Source organism: Syngnathus leptorhynchus, chromosome 19 (assembly GCF_054491065.1).
Source record: "Syngnathus leptorhynchus isolate UIUO chromosome 19, UIUO_Slep, whole genome shotgun sequence".
Lineage (NCBI taxonomy): Eukaryota > Metazoa > Chordata > Actinopteri > Syngnathiformes > Syngnathidae > Syngnathus > Syngnathus leptorhynchus.
In genome coordinates this window covers 4,577,244-4,600,163 of record NC_141213.1, presented here as the reverse complement: position 1 = coordinate 4,600,163, position 22,920 = coordinate 4,577,244, and the positions used below count along the sequence as shown (strand labels likewise).

Here is a 22,920-nt window from a genome sequence, read left to right as displayed (position 1 = left end):
TGCTACAATATTTGGTGTGGTGAAAGCCAAACTAGAAGAAATCCACCCAAATGTGTTCATCCAGATTTTATTAAGGTAAAACAATTTAAGAGAACAGACAAATCATTTTAAACACCCTTGCATGAGTAAATTCAAACACCGGCCTGTTATTTATACTACCGCATGCCATTTTAAAATGAATTTACAGTGCGCTATATTCCTCCAAGTATGTCTGTTGTGACGTCATTGCCATCATCTCCACGGCAATAACGACAGGAATTCTTGTTACTCGACTTTGTGTCCGCTTCCCTTCCACTGTTCATTCGTGCACAGCTTTCATACTCTGCACTTTTAACCCACACTGTAAAACACTGACACACAAATAAAAAAACGGTTTCAAATTTTGGCACTTCTGTTTGCTCACACGGGTTGCTCTTTACTCACACATCTCCAAGTCAATTTAAAATTGTTTTTCCTGAATGCAAATATGATTACAATAATGGGGTTTATTTGGACAATTTGAAATGATAACAGGATGCCAGAAACTTGTACATATAGAACATGTTACATTGCATATTTTGTCAAATTACTATTATATAGTTAGGTTACCATGGTAGCAAGGTGGTATCCTGGATTGTTTGACAAAGGATCCGGTATCGGACTGTTTGCACTCGGAGCCTTGTTGCCTTTTGGATAAAAACATCCCTGCTAAGAGGGCAAGTAGGGCATGCTGCGAGTTAGCGGGTTTACCACTGCCTGTGCGGAGCCGGAGCATCCTGCATCCTGCATGCCTGTCACTGCTAAGCCTCATCCATGGAAATGCTTGGATTGGCAGAAGCACTCACCCCGTCTCCTTTCTGACATGCAGCGCAAAGTAAAATGAAGGCTCAACAAATTAAATACAATAAAATTACTTGGATGTAAGTAAGAGTTTGCTCCACACATAAATACAAAAAAACCCCGTTAAGTTTTGATACATATTTCACCAAACTTTTTTTTTTATGATCCTTCTTTAAAACCAGTATCAAGTCTTGTTCATTCAAAACCTTTCCTTTCTTTGTGACCTTTTCTAGACCCCTGCATAAGTGCCATTGTAAAAAAAGGCCTTGTCTGTCACACAGTGACCTACGACCTCTGATGTCCACCGTTGGACTATGGGCTTTCCGTCCGGGCCGGGTCGGACGATGACGGTGCTTTTGGATGCGACGGAAGGGTCCTCATCAAAGAAGTTAAAGGGTCGGAGGAAGAAGCCCACCGCGTTGCCAGGTGTTGCCGTATTGGGGATGTCTTCGGCGTGAGGCACATGCAGGAAGCCCACTGTCACCCAGGCAACCAGATCCTACTCACAGGAAAGTAAATATTACTCACATATTTGTCATCAGTTCCCATCCTATATAAAGTGCAAACAGAAGAAAATGTCAAAATTTGCATTGACTTTGAAAAACCTCCTATGAGCCATTTTAACTAAGAGACACTTAACTGGGATATGCGTGTATTGATTAGAATACTCATAAAGCAAATTTCATGGAAAGAAAAATATTTTTAACATTTTTCCTCTTTCCAAACCACAGTTGTGATATTGACATACCTGATTGACAATATTTTCATTATTGCGAATGTAGTCCTCAAACACCACAACAGGTTTCCAAGGGTCATTCTGGTTATAAATACTGCTGCTGGTGGCTTCACTATCTTTATGACGAGTGACGGCCAAAGGATATCTGGACCCCCCCCCCCCAAAAAAAAAAAGTTCTTATCATATCAGTAAGCCATGAAAAGTAAATTGACTTTTTCCACATATGGAATTACCTTGACCAAGTGATGCTGTTTTCTTCTTGCCAGCCTCTTGGAAGCACGCTATCGCCGTGCGAGTTTAGCTGGATCCGGTAGCCCTTTTGATGCCCCCACTTATTTTTCTCATTAGGGTTGTAAAAATGGACATAGCGAGGGAACTTTTTGCCATAGCGGAAGGCGGCGGAACGCTCCGTCTTGTGTTCTGTCCAGTTGAGTTTGGATTGGACGATGAAATTCTTGGGGCTCCAGGGATTTGTGAAGTTGACGTATTTCAAATCTAAAGTCTGAAAGCTGTTTTCTCGACCTGTGTAAAAACGAAAAATAGTTACATTTCGCACAAAAGCATCTCTTTCATTGCTATTTGAATCATTTGATTAAAATAAAAAAGTGTCCAAATTATTATTTTTTCATATTGCAGCCATCAGGGGGATATTTTCTCTTTACTTATTTAAATAAAAACCCACAACCCAAAGCCATGTCTAACCAAAATATTGCTTTGCTTCCACCTTGCGGTATCTTAAGGCTGTGCTATGTTGAAGTGAAAGGGAGGAGCTTCATTTAGTCAGCACGAATAGAAATGAGTGCTTTGCTGCCATCTTGTGGCAGCTGCAGACAATTATACATATACAGAATTCGATATATTCCAAAATAGACAGTATCCTTCTTACCGGCAATATCCAGGTCAACTTTATAATTGATGAGATGTGTGTGCAGGTTCCCCAGCACATGGTTGTGCACTTTCCGGCCATATTGAAGTCCATTAGATGTAAAGAAAGTGGCATGGATGAAACCAGTGGCGCTGACCTTTACTTCCATCACACCGTTTTGGTAGAAAACGAAATCCCAGATATAATCATAGTTGTAAACAGTCGAAGTTGTCCGTAACACCAGCACAGTGTTGTCCAGTCCCCCATAAAAATTATATCCTCCCTTGTACGCGTTGAAATGTCGTCTCAAAGGCATCGCCGTGGTCATCTCAAAAATACACAGCGCGTTTCGATAGCGCACCGGTTTGTCGGTGTCAAAGTAGTGGTAAAGGTCGACAAAGGTGGCGATTTCAGGACAGTCAATTCCAGGGGCTAACTCGAATGATAAAGTACCCATGGCCCAACCAGCATCGATGTATTTTGTTTGCATGGCGGCAGGAGTGTCACCAGCATAGAAGGCGATAGCTTCTTGGAGGCTAATCTCATAGGCGATCCTTTCGTCATTAAAACGGATGTCAAAGACCTGAAGTCCGGCCGATGAACGCACTCTGTAGGCGAACGACCATCCGGCATACTCCACGAAATTGCCATCGACAAAATAACGTCGCCCTTGAGGCTCAACAAGTTTTGGGCCGTGGATATCAGTCGGAGTGTTGCTATGACCCCGAGGGATGTAAGTGGAGTAGAGATCGTCGTCATCAGATGGACTGACCTTCTCTACAGCTCCTGATTCATACTTTTCTACCAAATCCTCCACGCTGTCAAAGTACATACTGTTGTACCAGACTTTCTCAATAGCCCACTTATCTGGATTTAAGTCTTTGTGGTTGAGCAGTATTTCAAACCCAATTGGGTGGATATAATATCCTTCCACAAACTTGACCAACATGATCCAAGACCTCCTCTCACCCGAAGCCAGCCCTCGCGGGGCTATGTCGATAAAAACCAAACAGCGATCTGAGCAGTTTGTCAACGAGAATCCTCCCGTGGTCTCCAACAGAAGATTTCGAGCTTTACTTGTGAGTTTGGCAATGGTGCGATTGAGATGAGTATACTCCATTGAAGTCATTGGCCTTGACTCAAATGGAATAGGCCGATCTCCCTTGAACCTCTTGACCTCATGGGATTTTGGAGACGGTAGAGGTCCGACAATAAACTCGGTGATATTCGGCTTGGTTTGGTTCGCAAACTGGATGATCACACGGGCTTGGCGCGGAGGTTTGGCCTGACCGCGATCCAAAGCTCTCAAGGCTTCATTCTTTTTTGGCACTTGGAGCTCCATCATCAGGATGCTGTTCTTCTTGAGAGCCACATTACTGGCATCGGTGAGTCCGAATTCTGCGATTCTGTGGAAGTAAGCCCGGATGGCCTTCATTTCGCGAGGTGTCAGGTCGGCAAACATGGGCGCGCCGTGATGAGCCCAGTCTCTTGCTCTGGATGCCTCACAAGCGGCCATGCAGAGCAGACACAGCAGATGGAACAGCCTCATTTCTAAGAATCGATTTGACAAAAAAAAAGAATTAGGACAAACAAATGAAAAAAACAATTTTTGGTAACAATTTTCGCCTCAATTGATGATCCAATCGATGCCCACGCAAAAAGAACTTTAACATCAGTTCAGTTCAGTCCAATAATATAACATATTTCTTTCAAATGTCATAATAACAGATCATATTTTAGAACTAAGTTCTCTTTTGCTTACTCTACTTTGCTAAAGTAAGGTGTCGAGTGGTGACAGCTGTGTTTGAGCCCTCATTGTGAGGGCAGGAGGTCAGACAGAAAAGATTGGTGACTCTCTGGCTCCCCACGCCTGTGGACAAGCCTCATTCAATAAACCGTCCCCATCACCCTTCCCGAAATGCCCCTCTTTACAGGATTAGGCTTGGACAAACATGTCTTTATTCTACGATGGAGGCTCGGCTACCCCTGACCGTCACCTCCCACGTTCTATAACGTTTGACGCCGTGAGGTCACGGGATGTGTCCGTCAAAGAGCCCATATCCAATTCCAGCGCTTCCAGCTGCGACCTTCCACTCTTAGCCAATGACCGAAGGTTCAGATGCTACTGTACGCCCTTCAAGTCGACCCCCACGTTTAAAAACCATGCTTCGCTTTCTTTAATAGGTAAAATATCACTTCATTGGAGACTGAACTACAAAGAAAATAGTAGAAGAAAAGTCAAATAAAAAAATTGTAGATTGAGAAGAGGCCAAAGGGCATTTTGTGGGGGGAAAAATAAAATCTCAAAAGCACTTTTAAGGTAAGAACTTTGATATTATTTTATGACAATATCAGAGTATCTACTTAAAATATTGAAGTTGCTCCAGAGTCTTTTTCAGCTGTTTCAAAGGTCACATGCATTTCTTATTTGATTTAGAATTTCCTTTAAAATAATTAGCTGAAATCTATTGTGTGTGTTTTCCCTATTTGAATAGTTTAAGCATGTGTTGCTGGATTGTGGAGGCACTGCTGATCCTTGTTGGACTGCAGACAGTGATGGGAAAAGCGTAAGCATAGAAGCAACAGCAAATGCATATTTTTAAATCTTGTGTGCTATTTACTTTCATTTACATTATGATAATCAGGGAATTGATGAATTGTGGCTGCGGATTAGCTAAAGAAATGAAATGACATGCATTTTGCTCCAGACATTGGTGCGAAAACATTGAACAGCAGAAGGTGGATCGGATCCTGACCCCACGTCTGCAGCTGGAGGTGAGCTGCTCCGAGGTGTACCAGTATAACACCCAGGGCTGGAGACTGGATGTGGAGACGATGAGGGCTAAGCACGGCGGGGATGATGGCATCGCACTCTACTACCAAAAGCATGGCCTCAAGGCACTCTGCTCATTGTACAAGTAAGACCGGTTTGAAGGAAAGCTGAATGAATATTTATTTGTCAACCCAGCTGAACATGAACTCATTTGCATCGTCATAGTTCGCTAAAGATGATTAACTTCTTGAGCTAGTTTTCAAGGTCTATATCATATATGTTCCTGATAGTGAGCCGAGTGGTGTTATCAGTAGCTGAGACAATCAGCATTCCAGCTATAAACATTAACATGGAATGATTACAAATGTTGAGCTTTTGCGTTTATATTCCATGTTTACATTCAATTAAGAGCATTTTTTTTGTTTGTTTAAATGAAGTCTGCTGATTAATTCTGGATCACTTTCCATCACATGAATTAGACTGAATGTGCACTTCTGCCTCACATTTTTAGATTGGGGTAAATATTGAATGGAAAACATTCATGCATATGAAAAAAACAACAACAACAAAAAAACAGTACTGCGGTAGCTGTGCATGCTGTCATAATTATGCCAACTAGTTCATTGCGCGTCGTTCGTAAACTCGAAACGTCGTGTATCATCTTAAACGTTAATTACGAACCCTGTGCGTCCGATGGGAATATGAATGAATAAAAAGGTGGTTATCCTCATGCAATACATTCCACTGTTTATTTTGAGAGGCAATAAAACGGAGTGTCAAACTCATCTCCCCTTTTCCCTGCAAGATATGATTCATATTCTGCTAAAGTTAAATGCAAATGCTCGCGCCCGTGCATGAAAACAACGCGACGTTGAGAATAAACTTGTTTCTTATAAGGACGTACTTGCCCGTGTCGTCGATCTCTCTGCGTGTTTGAAGTAATCCCCGGACAGGAAATATTTATTTGGTATAGAGGCTTTTATTATAAGGGTGAGGTGACGTCAAAACGACGTAGAAAGTCTGGTTTCCGCCCAGTGATAGGCGTTTCAGCGTTCAAATGGTTGGTTTGAAAATATAGTCTTTGTGTTCCATTTTCAATCGGGAATAAAAAATCATAAAAAAATAAGGTGGTGACTCATTGATCATTTGGGTGTCGGAGACGCAGTGGTTGAAGCGGAGCTTGCGGGGGTGGAGGGGGGGGGGGGTTGGGGGCACGCTCATAAAAAATAATCGTTGCGATTTTCTTTGTGCGCATTGTAACGTGCAAATAATAATAGTTTTCCCAACACAGTTTGCAGGAAAAATTAGAGCTTTATTTTTATCCTCCAGTTTGGTGCAATATGTTGACCAGGGTTTCAAAATATGCGACATTCAAATAAAAATGCATCCTGTAATTGTCACAGAATTACAGGAGCTGCAATAGTTTTAATACTGCAAACCATATACATGAACCTGACTTTAATAAACAAACATGTCAACTAACTTTTCTTTCCACCTTAGGCTGCCAGTGATGGAAAGCCAAATGGTGAACAAGACAGTGAGAGCGTGCTGTGAAGGTTGGAGTGGACCACGTTGCTCAGATAGTAAGAGAAACACCCCAAAATAAAAAATTGATACAGTAAAATGCAACAACTGAATATTTGATCTTGCGTGGGAAAACTTTCACAAATTACCCACTTAACACATCAAATATTAAAGACCGTCATGTTGACAAATTAACTACAGTTTGTCTACTTCCGATCAGGTGTAGCAATACATGGCCAGTGTTACTCCACCTGGAGCTGTGCTGACTTCCCCGGAGTCCATAACGCCTCCCTAATGACGATGGAGCAGTGCTGCAGCAGCCAGTGGGGATTAAGTTGGAGAAATGCCTCGGACCAGACCTGCTTATCCTGCACCTACACTCTCCTGCCAGGTTCTAAAATATGAATCCACACACCGCTATTTTCACACAAAGTTTGATTTTTGACTTTTACACAAACCTCCAGACTCGCAGTTCTCCCCGCTAGTACGCGGGGGTCTTCTGGGTAGCGTCAGGACACCTCAAGGCTCAGCTACCTGCATGTCCTGGGGTGGATCCCACTTTCGCACTTTTGACAAGAAGCACTTCCACTTCCAGGGTGGCTGCACTTACCTGCTGGCCTCATCTACTGATGGGACTTGGGCAGTCTACATCAGTACGATCTGTGTCAGCTCAGGGAACTGCAGTAAGGTATGACAGACTTCCACCATACCAGGGCTACGATGATTATGTAATATATGCAGATATGTGGAATTCATAATATTTTCTGCGGTTCTTGTCAGGCTCTGAGGATGATGATGGGCCTTGATTTGGTGACAATTCACGACAGAAATTTAACCCTCAACAACCTCCATGTTCCAAATGGGGAACCCATCTTTCAAAATGGTATGCTGTCACTCATCATTACAGTGTTTGTCAAATACATTTATTTGTTCCAGGATCTTCAACATGTACTTTTGTGTCTTCACCATTTCTAGGTGTTAGTGTCCACTGGCTCGGAGATTTTGTATTTGTGGAGAGTGGCCTCGGGGTGAGGGTGAAGTTTGACCTGGTCAACAGCATCTATGTGACAGTAACGTCTGAGCATCTGGCAGCAACGAGAGGGCTTTGTGGAATCTACAACAACAACCAAAATGGTGCTTAAATCCAAATTTAACAAAAAGCGATGATATGGAATTCTAAATTATTTACTTTATTATAGATGATTTCACCACAATGGGAGGAACCGTGTCTCAGTACGCTGCTAGCTTTGGCAACTCATGGAAAGTTCCTGACCAGCAGAATGAAGTACTGCACAACATACATTGAAGTAGCACTATGACTCTTTTTGTTTACTCATAGCTCCCAAATCTTTCCACGTAACCGTTCAAGGGCTGCGGTGATGCTGCGGAACTCGGACACAGCTGTGATGTAACGGGAGATGCTGCCTTACGCAAGCAAGCAGAGTCCATGTGTCATCGACTACTAAAAAGCCCCTTCACGCAGTGCCATCCTCGCGTGAGTGTTCACCCATTATGCAGCAAGGTCACGTAGCAATATGCAAATATCGCCATTTTATTGTCCGAAAGATTTTGTCGGACAACATGCTACTCGTACGTCATATACGAGGAAAAATATCATTCCAGTTTCTCTCTTGTTTTTCAGCTGGACCCAGCAGCGTACCTAGATACATGCTTGTATCTTTTTTGTAGCTTGCCACCCAAGGAGAGGGAAGCAGCAGTATGTGACACACTGGCGAGTTATGCACGAGAATGTGCCCAGCAACATGTCATCATTATTTGGAGAGAAGGCGCCCTTTGTGGTAATGATAGCAAAATGATCCTAAAATTTTTATCAATATCTGTCATTGTCTCCCTTCTCTATGCATCTCCTCAGCTCGGATCTGTCCCAGAGCGCAAGTCTTTTCAGACTGCGTGTCCTCATGTCCCCCTAGCTGCGCATCCCCCCAACCCCCAGGACCGGCCGCATCAGTGGGTCAATGCCGGGAGGAGTGCGTCGGGGGGTGCGAATGTCTTCCAGGACTTTATCTTCACCAAGGACAGTGCCTAAAAAAGGATGATTGCCCTTGTTTCCACCGAAGGCATACATATCGGCCAGGAGACAAGATACAGCAGAGATGTAACACCTGGTGAGGTGGATGTGTGTCCCTCTATTTCCCTGTTATGTGGTCAATTGACATTTTTCATTTTCCCGAATATAGTGTTTGTAGAGAAGGTCAGTGGCAGTGCACTGGGGAGAAATGCGCAGCTCAGTGCAGTCTGATAGGAGCGCTCCATGTCACCACCTTTGACAAAAAAAGATACTCATTACAAGGAGGGGACTGTCCCTTTACCACTGTGGAGGTAAGTACATTTCTTAGACAAATCAGGAATACTTTAAATTAAAAAAAATGTGGATCCTTGAATGATGCAAAGCGCCATACAAGCCACAGGACATGAAAATAAATGAATAAATATATTTTTAAAAGTGACATTCTCTTCTCCTTACAAGTATCGAAACAGCGACTGCTGCAAGGTCCTTGTGTGTAAAATCTGAATGAGAGAACTTCAGCGCTCCAATGTGTTTTCAGGACTACGTTGACCGAAAACTTGTGGTGACCGTCCGCTCGGGCGAGTGCACAGCGGGGGGTGGAGGTGCTGCTGCAGGTCTAGGTTGTCTTATAGAAATGACGGTCACAGCACTCCGCACCACAGTCACCATCACAGACACTGGTGAGTTATTAGAGAGACCCCTCTAGCACACTTTTATAATTTTAATAATTTAATTTAATAATAATTTAATAATTTTTCTTGCTGTCAGAAAATGGAGGGCTTGTGTATGTATAAAACAAAAGAAACAAAAGAGAACTAAAGATATACTTAAAAACACAAACGTCCCGCTAGCTTAATGCTAGTATATAATGGGAAACACCATAGACAGGCTAATGGAAATGATCATGGTACAAATACATGCAAATAAGGAAATAAAACAATATTCACAACGTATTTGTAAAAAGTCCATTTTGTATGACACTGAAGGGGCATCCTCTTTTTTTAGTGTTCATTTTGCTGCAGCTCTTCACATTTTATACTCATTTTATACTTTGCATTGATTGCTCTAGGTACGGTGACACTGAACGGTCAGAGGGAACTGTTACCTGTGGTGACCGGGGACCTGGTAGTGCGGAGGGCGTCGTCTGCCTTTCTCCTAATTCAGACTTTTGGAGCTCAGCTTCTGTGGCACCTCGATGGACCCCTCGTCATCATTACCTTGCAGCCTCATTTCACAAACAAGGTAGCCTTCAATTGTCAATTTCACTGTCCTCAGTGGAATTAAATCAGAAGATAGTATACAGCTATAGGGTCATAAATAAGGTCTCATTTTTTTCTTGTAGGTACGCGGCCTTTGTGGAACACTGACTTGGAATCAGCATGATGATTTTATGACCCCAGAAGGAGACGTGGAGAACAGTGTGTCGTCATTTGCCGGCAAATTCACCACAGAACATTGCACTCTGCCTGGAGGAGCCCCTCCGGACCCCTGCACTACTTACACCCAGAAGAGACACTATGCTGATACCGTATGCGCCATCATACACAGCACTGTATTCCAGGTTTGTTTGCAATCTTACATTCCAGAATTGACAACTGACCATGACAAACTGTTTTTAAGAAGACATAACACCACAGATTTCAAATATACTGCATTTAATCTGTTATATTTGTAATGTTTTGGTTATCTAGTAGGCGGCAAATAAGAATAAGACATTGCTCAAGAGCGATATGGTTTGTCAAAGAATATTTATGAAACAGCCACAGTTCCAGTTTTTCTTGGGACAAGTATAATTTATGCAATAAGTGCACTTTCCTGTCATGGCTTATTTTAAAATTTCATGAGGAGGTCCAAAAATGTCCTCTGATTGTGGAATGACCCCATGTGATGTACGCCCGCCGCTTTGTATTTCATAGCGTTCGCTCTCATTCTGCTCCTTCAGGCATGTCATGATGTAGTGGAGAGAGAGCCCTATTTCCGCCTCTGTCAATCAGAAGTGTGCAGCTGTGCGCCTCAGAAGGCCTGCCATTGCACAGTCCTCAGTGCTTATGCCAGACGCTGTGCCCAGGAGGGCATGGCTGTCCAGTGGCGTAACCATACCTTCTGTTGTAAGTATGGAAGATCAATAAGTCTATCTTGTCTTTGAGCTTGCGGATTATATTTTATTGCACTAGGAAATAAAGCAGTCATCATTATTATTATTTTTCCTTTTGGTTATTTGTATAATTATTTCCTCCTGTCTCCCCAGCCGTCCATTGTTCCGGGGGTCAGGTGCATCACGAATGCGGTCAAGCATGCGGCCGCAAGTGCTCGGACCTGCATCACGGCTGGAGCTGTGATACCAACGGTAGTGGTGATAAGCTATGTGTTCCGGGTTGCCAGTGCCCTGCAGGACTAGTGGAGGACCACCAAGGCCAGTGTGTGCCTCCTACGATGTGCCCATGTGTACAAGGAGACAAAACATATCTACCTGGGGATATCGTTCAGAACAGCTGTAACACCTGGTATGCTGAAATATTGTGAATATTTGGCGCTCAACAAAAAGTTTTATAAATAACCACAGATGGCAGTAAAGCTCAATAGCTTTTTTCAATATGAACCTTGGAAACAACACAGCAACAATTATTTTGGGACCTGCATGAAAAAGGCTACAATTTTAGCAAGCACAATGCTATCGATATTGTGAAAGTAAAGTTAAAACTGACCTGACAATAATGGAAATACGCTAGCGCTATAATCTCCAGTTGACCTCGTAATTTTTTACTGCACGTTATAAAACTAACTGTGTTGCACTTTCTGCGATAAATAATGAATAAGTAAGCCACCGCACACAAAATTCTTCTCTTAACACTGCTTGTGGAGGCTGAAAACAGTCCAAAAAGACTCCTTTGGTCTAAGTCATGGAGTATTGGATTTGATTGCAACAATCTATAATGCACACCAGCAGATATTCTTCATTGTGACTGGTGGCGCGAGAGCTCTGATGAAATCACTCTATCGTCCTGCTTCTTTCCACAGGATAGGTTGATTTCATTGTTTCTCTTCGCCACATCGCGGCCGCGATGATCACTCTTGACAAACATACCAGTCGTAGTAATGATGACAGTGATAAGTAGGACGACACTATACCTAACTATATCGCTTGTGACCCCTGACCTTTACAGCATGTGTGAGGAAGGACGCTTTAACTGCACGCAAGGCACTTGTGAAGAAGTCAACAAGTGTCCTGGCTCTCTTATATACGCCCCACGTTCCTGCCTGCTCACGTGCTCCAGTTTGGACCCACCGAGTCAGCAGCAAGGTTCTGGCACACTGAGTTGCAGAGAGCCCCTATCTGGCTGTGTGTGCCCCCACGGAACTGTGTTACTTGTAGGTGAAAACTTTCACATATGTATGACTATTTAGACTTTCAAGGAAATATATATATATTTTTTACACACTGCTGAAATGTTCTCCCATCCAACTCTCATACTTCATAACACTGAAAGCCTCAATCACTATATACTAAATTATGATGTGAACAATTTACATTCTCTATTTTAGGTTTCGTTCTAATATAAATTTGGTCTCTCCTGCAGGGCGATCAGTGTGTCCTACCTGCCGAGTGCCCGTGTCGCCATAATGGCCGCCTGTACTACAGCAACGACACCATCACTAAAGACTGCAACACGTGGTACATAAAAACGGTGTCATTGAATAAAACCCATGGAATTCATTCAATAAATGACTATTGGAAAAAAAAAAAGAAATAACCATTTTCTTTTGCAGTGTGTGTAAGGAGCGCTACTGGCACTGCAGCCAGTCGGCCTGCGCCGGGATATGTGTGGCTACCGGCGACCCTCATTATGTGACGTTCGATGGTCGCTACTTTTCTTTCTTGGGCGACTGCCAGTACGTGCTGGCGAGGGAGACCAGCGGTCTATTCAGTGTCACGGCAGAGAATGTGCCCTGCGGAAGCACCGGGGTCACCTGTACAAAGTCTGTCACCCTCAGCCTTGGGAACACCATCATACACCTTTTGAGAGGTGGGATATTTTATTGGAGTGTTGAGAAATGCAATATAAATAAATGCAACTTTAATTCAGGTAAAGCTGTGACGGTTAATGGGATGCCAGTTACTCTACCCAAGACCTACAGCGGGAGTGGTCTGACTTTGGAACGAGTGGGCATCTTTGTGTCGTTGTCCTCCCGACTTGGAGTCACTCTACTGTGGGATGGAGGTAGGACACGGAATATTTTAAGTATTGTATTGGTAAAATATGGAAATGTTGGTTGCAGGTATGCGCGTGTACGTGCGTCTGGCCGCACACTTGAGGGGAAACGTCGGGGGCCTGTGCGGTAACTTTGATGGGGACACTGAGAATGACTTCACCACACGACAAGGGATCGTAGAATCCACCGCTGAGCTATTTGGGAATTCTTGGAAGGTCAGCCCATCCTGCCCGGATGTGGCGGACCAAGATCTGCGAGACCCTTGCACTGTGAGTCCAGGTCACCCGTGACTCTAAACGGAGAAAATAACAGGACAACTAACATGATAACACAATTTCTGCGCAGGTTAACTTACACAGGGTACCGTGGGCCAGGAAAAAATGTGGCATCTTGACTCAGGAGCTCTTCTCTCCTTGCCACCTTGAGGTGCCCTTCCAGCAATATTACGATTGGTGTGTCTTTGATGCGTGTGGGTGAGTCACGTTCATTTACCCAGGTTGTAAATGATGAATGATTTTCTTGGCAGAGATTGGTTTATGACACTTTTGTTCCTATGCGTCTGTAAAGCACAAGACCAAATCATTTTGCAGGCAGTATCGGTTTGGCAAAGTCCTGTGCTCTCATTTCCCCCTCCTTTCACTTTCAGCTGTGACTCCGGTGGCGATTGTGAGTGCTTGTGCACGGCCATCGCCACTTACGCAGAGGAGTGTAACCGCAGGGGGATCTATATTCGCTGGAGGTCCCAGGAGCTCTGTCGTATGTGCACAAAATAAAACAATCACCTATTTTCCAGGAGATTGCTCCTAAATTTCTCTCTGTGGTCCTCTTTTTCTTGAAGCCCTGCAGTGTGAAAATGGACTTGTTTATGACCCATGTGGGCCAGCTTGCTCCCCTTCCTGTCCCAATGTGCAGAAGAGTCCGCATTCCCAATGTGATGTCCTATCCTGTGTGGAGGGCTGCTTCTGCCCCGCTGGTACTGTTCGATATGGTAAGACTCAAATCTGGACTGCTTGTAATGAGCTACTGAAAGCAAAACATTTTAGCTACATCATGGTCTGCTTTGTTAAACTATAGGTGACAGCTGTGCGGTTCCTACCCAGTGTCCATGTGAGTGGGAGGGGTCCATGTTTCCTCCTGGAAGTACGATCACCCAGCACTGCCAGAACTGGTCGGTACATATAAACGCTTGAATAAAAAAGGGTTTCATTCTTCACGTTGTGTTCTTCTGCTTATATTCACCCAGTTCTTGCGACGACGGCATGTGGCATTGCGATGGGGTGCCGTGCCCTCGTCCTGCGCCAACCTGTCTGGAATCCGAGTTTTCCTGCGCAAGCGGTCGTTGTATCCCGTCTCAATGGTTATGTGACAACGAAGATGACTGCGGTGACGGCTCTGATGAGATTTGTCCATTCACCTGCTCACCGGAACATTTCCGCTGTACCAGTACGCCAAGGTACCTGGAAACTTTATCACGTTGGAGATTTCTTGCCGACTCTCCTCCGTGTCGTCCTCGTCCTTAAGGGTTTTATATCGTCAACTCAATTACTGATTAGATACCATTTACTTCTGTGTGACATGCAAGTCCCTTTATATAATATACAATGCATATTTATAACCCTGGCATCACATCAGAGGCAGCGGTGAGATCAGCAGTACAAATCTAGGTCAAGGAGATTGGAGTTTAGATCAAGTGCCATCACAATTGAAAATTCAGTGGGCCTATATTGGCCAAGATGAGAATAGAACTGAAATGTCTTCTTTTATCAGCGGCCCATGTCTCAACCTGGCTTTGCGTTGCGATGGCCACCCCGATTGTGCTGACCAATCAGATGAGGCGTTCTGTGGACCCGCCACTCCGGTGCCCCTTTGCCCACCAGGGGAGTTTCAGTGCGCCAATGGGAAATGTCTCTCAGCTAGTCGAGTATGTGACGGACGCTTGGACTGTGGCTTTGCCGATGGTTCCGATGAGCAAGGTAATGTGTTGTGACAAAACCATATATGCAAAGCATTCAAATCAAATGCGGTCCCGCTCTTATGTACTGTAGTGAATTGCGTTTCTTGGCCCAGATTGCGGTGTGGTGTGCGACGAAGGGGAGTTCCGATGTGCTGGAGGACGATGTATCCTCTACCTCCATCGATGTGACGGCCACGATGATTGCGGAGATCTCAGTGATGAACGGGGGTGTGTTTGCGGCTCTGCCCAATATTTCTGATAATCTTCTATTCAGTTTCAGACATAAATCTTTTGTTGTGTTTCCTAGTAACAAACACTTCATCTTGTCTTTTCGCTGGTTTCAAGGTGTGCCTGTGCACAAACCGAATTTCAATGCCCAGGTGACCAGTGTGTCCCTTCAGAGAAAGTGTGTGATGGACATAGAGACTGCCCATCTGGAACGGATGAAGCTGTCTGTCCAACTCGAGGTAAAATGAGCAGCATTAGTATAGAATGTGAGGAAAATATATTTTTTGTAGTGTGAGAGCTTCTACATTATGTCTTCTCATCCAGAAGTGTTTTTATTTTTTACAGTGACATGTGGACCTGACCAGTTTGCCTGTAATGATGGCACATGTGTTGCCATCGCTATGCTGTGCGACGGAGCACGAGATTGCCCGGCCGGAGAAGACGAAAAACGAAGCAACTGCTACTCTTTCATAACGCCAATACCTTCACCTTTGACCCCGACAGTACCGACCTCAGGTAATGTGATAATATATCCTAAATACACTAAAAATTATGGATAGCTGTTGGTTTTGAGTAGATTGGGTTATTTTCTTTTTCACACCCAACAAATTGGGTCGGAACTTAGCCGAGTACCCATCGAGTCAAATCCAGCCTTTTTTTTTTTTTTTTTTTTTTTTTTTTTTTTTTTTTTTTTTACTATTAACAAAAGCAAATATTTTTCTCACACACTACAGCTTGCTGGTCCTATGAGTTTGCCTGTGCCACCGGTGGGCAATGTGTGCCTCAAACGTGGCACTGTGATGGCGAATCTGACTGTTTGGATGGTAGCGATGAGCAGCAATGTCCCTCACTTTGCGGTCCTGGCCAAGTGCCCTGCCTGAGTGGCGACCAGTGTGTGCATTACCAACAACTTTGTGATGGCAAACCAGACTGCCGTGATGCATCTGATGAGAGCATCGACAACTGCGGTAAGACAAACACGAGACATCTGACAGCAAAGGTCGACAGGGTGATGTCGGTTTGTGTGTTTGTCTTTAGGCTCATTGCGGATCCCTCCCTGTCCTGGCAGCTTCCCATGTGACAATCGGACCTGTGTGAATATGTCAAAAGTGTGCAACGGGATCCCCGACTGTCCGCGGGGTGATGATGAGCTTGTGTGTGGTGAGTTGTCCCAAGATACCCTTGAGACATTTGTTAGAAAACAGAACTCAGTCAACTGTCTTATATTCAGGTAAAAACGTTTCACCAGCGCCTCCTGGTGAGAGAAACACCACAGTTTCCTGTCCAGAATTCACCTGCCTGGATGGATCATGTATCAGTTTCAACATGGTAGGTTTACGTATCACCCAATCCTTTTTTATGACCTAACATCTGATTAATTTCCTATCCAGATGTGTAATGGTGTGGCAGACTGCCCAGACTCCTCACTAGCACCGTTCGGGGGCTCCACTGATGAGCAGGGTTGTCGAAGTTGGAGCTCCTGGGGTTCTTGGAGCCCTTGCAGCACCACATGTGGTACAGGCTCCGTGACCCGGCGCAGATCTTGCCCTGCGGGGGACATTTTGCACCACTGTCGGGGTCAGGATGTCCAGAAGCAGCAGTGCTTCAACACAACTTGCCCTGGTATGATTGTGGTACTAATTTTTTTTTATTTAGAATATATTTAAAAGGTTGTGGAAGCATAATGTTGTTTTTTTGTCAGTGGACGGTCAGTGGCTTCCATGGGTGAGCTGGTCAAACTGTTCGAGCGAATGCGGAGGAGTGCAGATCCGACACAGAGACTGCATCCTGCCTCAAAATGGAGGTCGAGACTGCTTCCAACTCCCGGGACCATCCAACCTAAGCTTGGAAATTAGTAAGCGAACCATTCCCTGGTGTTTGTTGAACGTGTCTATTCAGATGTTGCTGCATCTTCATCTGCTTGACTTTATTTCAGGGCCTTGTTCTGCGGATGGCTGCTCCAATACTAGCTGCCCGACAGGCCTGGTGAGACACAACTGTTCCCCCTGCCCAATGTCCTGCGCCCACATCAGCAGCAGAACTACCTGCGATCCCGCCGGACCCTGCTTCTCAGGTCACCCTGGATCTGTTTTAAAAAAAAACTACAATCTATTTTTAAATCTTACACATTGTAATGTATTTTCCCAGGCTGTTGGTGCCCAGAGGGGAAGGTCATGAGCCAAACACAAAAGTGTGTATTGCCAGAGGAGTGTGCATGTGAGCTGGCAGGCGTGCGTTACAGGCCAGGTCAGCAGATGAAGGTGGACTGTGAGATTTGTGTTTGTGAGAGAGGAAGACCTCAACGATGCCAACCCAACCCGGATTGTTCTGGTCGGTCTTGAATTTATTTTGCTTCATATTCCACATAAATATCTTCACTCATCAGTCCCCCCCCCCTCCCTTTTTAGTACCTTGTGCATGGTCGTCATGGTCTGAGTGGGGGGAGTGTTTGGGACCATGTGGTGTGCAGAGTGTCCAGTGGTCATTCCGGAGCCCAAACAACCCCACCAACCATGGAGATGGAAAAAACTGCAGAGGGATCTATCGGAAAGCACGTCGGTGTGTAGAACGATATCAATGAGGCCTCTCTTCTTTCATTCTCACATGCACTTTCTTCATCTGCATGTTCACAGATGTCAAACTGACCCCTGTGATGAGTGTGAGTATCAAGGCCAGTCCCACGCTGTTGGAGACAGATGGAGGTCGGACCATTGCCACTTGTGTCATTGCTTGCCCAACCTCTCCGTGCAATGCTCTCCCTATTGCCCGTATGCCGTTACCGGATGCCCTCAGGTAGTCGAATAATGGTGTTAAAACATTTGTACAATTTTGTTTGAATCTCACTATGTTTATTTTGCCGATTAGAGAAACTAAATTGTCAATTTATTTAGGGCCAGAGTCTTGTGCCTGAGGAGGGAGACACATGTTGTTACTGTCAAGGTAAATTTGAGTTACACACACTGTTTTCTTCTTTATCCTGAAATTAAAGCCCACAAAGCCAACCTTTTTGAAAAGTGTATATTTCACTGTTGCTATGTTTTCTTTATTGATTTGGAGTTATATCGACTGCTCTGCACAGCACACAATGAAAGTTCTACAGTGACAGTCAGCCCCTCCCCTGTGACTTCCGAGCCAGGAAAGGACACCACTCCCTCGGTGCCCACCTACCCACTCCCTCCTGGTGATCAGTAATTTATGAATAGATCATACTATTTCACAAAAATCTTTTTGGGACCATCCAATTGTAATAAGTGGACTGTAATTATTATTTTTTTATTCTTCTTCTGCAGAGGAGTGCTGGTCTCCTTTGGGCGTTCAGTTTCTGCCGGCCTCCAGTTTCCACGCCTCATCCCAACAAACCGGTCACCCCCCTGAGGCAGCCCGTCTTCATGGGTGGGACCACCACACAGACCTTCAGGTATATCAGGAATACTTTTTGTGTGCTTTTATTGATTATTTGGCTCTGTTTACATATGTTGTTGTGATACAGAAACAAAATGACTGAATTTGTTCATTCTTAATCATATTGTGGAATGCCAGGGCTGGAGTCCAGAACCTGAAGAGTATAAGGATCTACCACAGCGAAGCCCTGGGGGGCAGAGTAGCAACACACAAAGCCCTTACATTGAAATTGACCTGCTGAAAGAATACAACATCACCGGTACACTTTTACACCTAGCTGGTCATTCTTATGAATTTGTTAATGTGACACCATCTGTTCTTTTCTTCAGGAGTTCTTACCCAGGGGGGTGGCGTATTTGACACATACGTTTCCAGTTTATATCTGCACTTTAGCCGGGATGGAAGACTGTGGTACATTTACAAAGAGCTTGTGACTGCCGCCCAGCCCAGAGCTAAGGTCTGACAATCATATTGTTGTTTGTATGATTCTGTTTCTACCCTTTGTTATTTCTACCTTATAGGTTTTTCATGCCAACCACAATGAGGCAGGGGTTGCCGAGATTAAATTGGACAGGATGGTGTCGGCTCAGTTTGTTCGCTTGCTACCACATGATTTCCATAATGGCATCTATCTTCGTCTTGAGATTATGGGATGTGAACCTGGTTAGTAGAAGTAGCATATATGATACGTGTTTTGTATTCAATTGATTATTTTGTTCTTGTCTGATTCAGGTTATCATTTGTCAACCTTACCCACACCAACTTCGACCGTCTCACCAGTGGGTGGCTGCAAACAAAAGGAACTCCAGTGTAAAAATGGACGCTGCGTGCCAGCCGGCCCGTCGGGAGTTATCTGCGATGGGGTCGATGATTGTGGGGACGGATCAGATGAGATGTTCTGCGGTGAGATTTTTATCTCCAGTCTGATTACATGCAATGCATTCAGTAACAGTATCAGTTCTTTACCAAGTCTGCCCACTGATGTTATTATTCCAGGAACAACAGTCCCGAGTCCTCGCAGCTGCCCTGGTGGTGAGTACATGTGCCTCCCACCAGGGGGCTGTATCGACACAGGAAAACGTTGCGATGGGATTCCCCACTGTCCCAAAGGAGATGATGAAACTGATTGTCATCCGCATGAGAACATCACCACTCAGTCAGACAGGTGAGGAGAATAAATTGCAACACATTTAGAGTTCAAATATGCAATACAATTGTATATTTATACATGCATGAATATCTTCAGGCCATATACACCCACGGCCGCCCCGATCAGGACTCCTTCCAGGATCCCAGTGACTAGACCTGCATTACCACCAACAGTGAGTAGAATTATCAACGTTTATTTTAAAAGGTAGATTTAAGTTTGAATTCATCAATATGAACTTTACATGCCTTTTATTATATTTGCAGGATGGTGGCCCTGGATATCGTGGTAAGTTTCGCAACTTAGCCTAGTTGGTGAATAGCTATTTTTCTTTTTTTTAATAACCGCCCATGAATCATTAATCTCAATCTGCTCCTTCAATATATCTTTGTAGGCATATGCTCATCTGCACTGGGACTGGAGGATGGAAGCATTCGTTATGGTCAACTGACCTCATCGTCCTCTCGTGAAAACAACCCGGCTGACGCTGGTCGGCTGAATATCGTTCCCAATGTGTGAGTGATAGATAATTTGGCTGGTTACGTCACCGTGTCATTAAAAAGATACACTGAAACATTTGGTTATGATATTTGCAGTCAAGTTATGGAGCCTGGATGGAGTCCTTTGCCTACAGACCTCCAACCGTATTTCCAGGTGGATTTCCTGGAACCCACGTGGGTTTCAGGGGTTGTGACCCAAGGCAGTGAACGTATGTGGGGTTACCTCACTAAATACAGACTAGCCTTTGCTTTGCATGAAAGCCTCTTCACCAACTATACACAAGATGGCAAGTCTGGAAGTCCTGCTAAGGTATTGTACATATTTGGTCAGCATGATGATATTGTGACATTTATAAAAGGTCCTTATCTTGATGTGGTGTAGGTGTTTGAGGTTCGCATGGTGGGCCGGACTCCTGTGACCCGTTGGCTCAGTAGACTTATCCGAGCCCGCTACCTGCGCATCATCCCTGTGGAGTTCAGGCACACGTTCAACCTGCGTGCTGAGATCCTCGGTTGCAGAGGAGGTGATGACTCACTTATTTTCTTCTTCTCTGTGCTAAATTGGATATTAAATTGAGCTGTCACAAAATGTGATGCTTTTCTTGACATGTAACGCAGATGAGCTGGTGACTCCCGGCAGTGTCACACCTCCTTCTGATGTTGGGAAAGTGACACCGCAAAGCTGTCAACCAGGCCAGTTTGCGTGCCAGAAGACTGAACAATGTGTTCCTATCGCTGTGGTTTGCGACGGTCGACTGGACTGCAAGGATCACACAGATGAGATGAATTGCGGTGAGAGCTCCAGGATACTCCATTATACACGACTCGTTTTATATTTGGCATTCATGTTCATCCTCCATTTTCTTCTACACAGGCTCTCCAGGTTTACAAAACCAGACTAGTCCCACAGGTAGACCAGGTGAGAGGACAACAGGTGCACCAGGTCTCCAAACCACCAAGCCACGAGGTGGTCTGCCCGGTGTGGCGACAGCTGGAGTCACAGGACAGCCTGGACTTTGGAAAGCCACCACTACACACATTGGTATAAATGGCCTTTTTTTTAGTTCGACCATGTATTTTGTGTTTGATTAGAGAAACAAACCTGAATCCCCAAAGCAAATGTGTTTGTCTTTCGTGATAAAATAAAGAGTCACATGAATGAAAATAAAACAGTATAGATTTTTCCCAATTAGAAGTGACTACCGGCCAGCCTGGACTGCACCTCACTCCATCGCAGCAGTCTGGAGGTCCCGGCTTACAAACTACAAAGCGTGAGAGATACCAAACAATGTTGCGAGTTCTGCATCTATGATTCAATGCTCATTTGACTGAACAGACAGAGATTCTGTTTTACAGCTCAGTGGATCACCACAACCAGAGTGGGTTGTGTGGAAGGCCAGTTTGCGTGCCGATCGTTCGGCTGTGTCGACTCGGCTCAGGTGTGTGACGGCAGGCGGGACTGTTTGGACGGGTCCGACGAAGAGCGCTGTGGTGCGCATGAATAATCAACGGAAAAATGTTGCCAAATACATTTTTATATGAAAAGTTAATAAATCGCATTGTTTTTACTCTAGGTTCCTTAGTAAGTCCGGTGACTACGCAGCGCCCTCTAGTTCCTACCCCCTGCTCTCCCAAGCAGTTCTCCTGTAAAAGCGGCGAATGTGTTCACCTGGACCGCAAATGTGATCTGCAGAAGGACTGTGTGGATGGTTCCGATGAAAAAGACTGCAGTATGAAAAATACATTCCGTTCAAATCCAATTCACAAATAAGAAGTGACATCACTTTCATGTCAGTTCTTGTTTTCATCACAAGATGTTTTCATCTTCCAGTTGACTGCATCATGTCCCAGTGGACCTCATGGAGTCTGTGCAGCGTGTCATGCGGTCTGGGCTCCTTGTTTCGGCAAAGAGACATTGCGAGAGAAGCGCTACCTGGAGGATCCTGCACTGGGGGCCAATTTGACAGCCGTCCCTGCTTCCAACGACCATGCCCAGGTTTCTAACAATACCTGAGGTCTAAGGCCTCTTTTCTAAATTCAAAAATCACTGGTTTGTTTTCACCTTTTGTAGTTGACGGTCATTGGTCGGAGTGGACAGAGTGGTCCGATTGCGATGTTCAGTGCGGAGGGGGTGTCCGGCAAAGGAAGAGAACCTGTTCTACACCTGCCCCGAAAAATGATGGAAGGGATTGCGAGGGCATGAGCCAGCAGAGTCAAAGCTGCAACGGCCAACCCTGCACCAAAGACACGGGGACACAAACAGGTTGCGTCAACGGTATGGTGCTCGTGTCCGAGGCAGACTGCCTGACCGGGAGAGTCGAGCCTTGCCCTCCAACATGCTCGCATCTCAGCTTCACCGACAACTGCACTGAAGACTGTAAACCAGGTCAGTTTAAGTTATATTGACTTTCTGATTAGGAAAGTCAAAAGACTGACTCAAACCCCCCCCCCCCCCCCCCCCCCCCCCCCCCCAGGCTGCCGATGTCCCAGTGGAACGTACCTACAGGGAGGCCAGTGTGTGACAGCAAGCCAATGTTTCTGTCATTGGAACGGCCAAAAACTGCAGCCAGGACAGATAATCAGCAGGGACCATTGTACTACATGGTGAGATTTATTTCTTGTTTTTTTCTTCCACTTTCTTTGATCTATTCCTGGTCTTCATAGCTGAATTACCTAACAAATATATGGCAGTTGATTCGCTTCACAAAGTTAATATGTGATTATGTCAAGA

At 44.8% G+C, this 22,920-nt stretch overlaps 2 protein-coding genes across 3 annotated transcripts in view; one reads left to right on the top strand and one right to left on the bottom strand.

Annotated features, from left to right (window-relative positions):
• Positions 1-63: 63 nt before the first annotated feature.
• On the bottom strand, positions 64-6,216 carry aoc1 (amine oxidase copper containing 1). Of its 2 annotated transcripts, none has more exons than XM_085939482.1 (5): positions 6,098-6,216; positions 2,442-3,971; positions 1,789-2,077; positions 1,568-1,700; positions 64-1,318 (listed from the first exon to the last, which is right to left on the bottom strand). In XM_085939482.1, the coding sequence occupies exons 2-5, from the start codon at positions 3,967-3,969 to the stop codon at positions 1,049-1,051; spliced, it is 2,220 nt and encodes a 739-aa protein (XP_085795608.1). In that variant the 5' UTR covers positions 3,970-3,971; positions 6,098-6,216; the 3' UTR covers positions 64-1,048. The 2 variants fall into 2 exon arrangements, with proteins under 2 accessions (XP_085795608.1, XP_085795609.1); XM_085939483.1 differs by having other exon boundaries at positions 6,102-6,189.
• The window catches only part of sspo (SCO-spondin), a 39,338-nt gene continuing 21,340 nt past the window's right edge, over positions 4,923-22,920 (top strand). The window contains exons 1-61 of the mRNA XM_085939481.1: positions 4,923-4,987; positions 5,129-5,338; positions 6,694-6,776; positions 6,938-7,108; positions 7,182-7,405; positions 7,498-7,600; positions 7,693-7,851; positions 7,917-8,002; positions 8,087-8,212; positions 8,360-8,516; positions 8,591-8,843; positions 8,916-9,057; positions 9,285-9,426; positions 9,816-9,988; positions 10,089-10,307; positions 10,689-10,854; positions 10,995-11,250; positions 11,911-12,115; positions 12,325-12,419; positions 12,515-12,771; positions 12,832-12,966; positions 13,025-13,227; positions 13,304-13,431; positions 13,605-13,714; positions 13,797-13,946; positions 14,033-14,126; positions 14,202-14,411; positions 14,726-14,931; positions 15,026-15,140; positions 15,258-15,379; positions 15,486-15,656; positions 15,875-16,108; positions 16,179-16,301; positions 16,372-16,469; positions 16,532-16,763; positions 16,843-16,995; positions 17,077-17,214; positions 17,289-17,471; positions 17,549-17,699; positions 17,774-17,933; positions 18,032-18,080; positions 18,220-18,321; positions 18,431-18,558; positions 18,681-18,801; positions 18,872-18,999; positions 19,064-19,205; positions 19,275-19,445; positions 19,539-19,707; positions 19,789-19,864; positions 19,956-19,977; positions 20,084-20,204; positions 20,286-20,499; positions 20,572-20,713; positions 20,808-20,981; positions 21,064-21,231; positions 21,386-21,460; positions 21,546-21,680; positions 21,764-21,919; positions 22,021-22,185; positions 22,261-22,575; positions 22,664-22,793. Coding sequence (XP_085795607.1) covers positions 4,923-4,987; positions 5,129-5,338; positions 6,694-6,776; positions 6,938-7,108; positions 7,182-7,405; positions 7,498-7,600; positions 7,693-7,851; positions 7,917-8,002; positions 8,087-8,212; positions 8,360-8,516; positions 8,591-8,843; positions 8,916-9,057; positions 9,285-9,426; positions 9,816-9,988; positions 10,089-10,307; positions 10,689-10,854; positions 10,995-11,250; positions 11,911-12,115; positions 12,325-12,419; positions 12,515-12,771; positions 12,832-12,966; positions 13,025-13,227; positions 13,304-13,431; positions 13,605-13,714; positions 13,797-13,946; positions 14,033-14,126; positions 14,202-14,411; positions 14,726-14,931; positions 15,026-15,140; positions 15,258-15,379; positions 15,486-15,656; positions 15,875-16,108; positions 16,179-16,301; positions 16,372-16,469; positions 16,532-16,763; positions 16,843-16,995; positions 17,077-17,214; positions 17,289-17,471; positions 17,549-17,699; positions 17,774-17,933; positions 18,032-18,080; positions 18,220-18,321; positions 18,431-18,558; positions 18,681-18,801; positions 18,872-18,999; positions 19,064-19,205; positions 19,275-19,445; positions 19,539-19,707; positions 19,789-19,864; positions 19,956-19,977; positions 20,084-20,204; positions 20,286-20,499; positions 20,572-20,713; positions 20,808-20,981; positions 21,064-21,231; positions 21,386-21,460; positions 21,546-21,680; positions 21,764-21,919; positions 22,021-22,185; positions 22,261-22,575; positions 22,664-22,793 — 9,311 coding nt within the window. The remainder of the gene's footprint in view (positions 4,988-5,128; positions 5,339-6,693; positions 6,777-6,937; positions 7,109-7,181; positions 7,406-7,497; positions 7,601-7,692; positions 7,852-7,916; positions 8,003-8,086; positions 8,213-8,359; positions 8,517-8,590; positions 8,844-8,915; positions 9,058-9,284; positions 9,427-9,815; positions 9,989-10,088; positions 10,308-10,688; positions 10,855-10,994; positions 11,251-11,910; positions 12,116-12,324; positions 12,420-12,514; positions 12,772-12,831; positions 12,967-13,024; positions 13,228-13,303; positions 13,432-13,604; positions 13,715-13,796; positions 13,947-14,032; positions 14,127-14,201; positions 14,412-14,725; positions 14,932-15,025; positions 15,141-15,257; positions 15,380-15,485; positions 15,657-15,874; positions 16,109-16,178; positions 16,302-16,371; positions 16,470-16,531; positions 16,764-16,842; positions 16,996-17,076; positions 17,215-17,288; positions 17,472-17,548; positions 17,700-17,773; positions 17,934-18,031; positions 18,081-18,219; positions 18,322-18,430; positions 18,559-18,680; positions 18,802-18,871; positions 19,000-19,063; positions 19,206-19,274; positions 19,446-19,538; positions 19,708-19,788; positions 19,865-19,955; positions 19,978-20,083; positions 20,205-20,285; positions 20,500-20,571; positions 20,714-20,807; positions 20,982-21,063; positions 21,232-21,385; positions 21,461-21,545; positions 21,681-21,763; positions 21,920-22,020; positions 22,186-22,260; positions 22,576-22,663; positions 22,794-22,920) is intronic.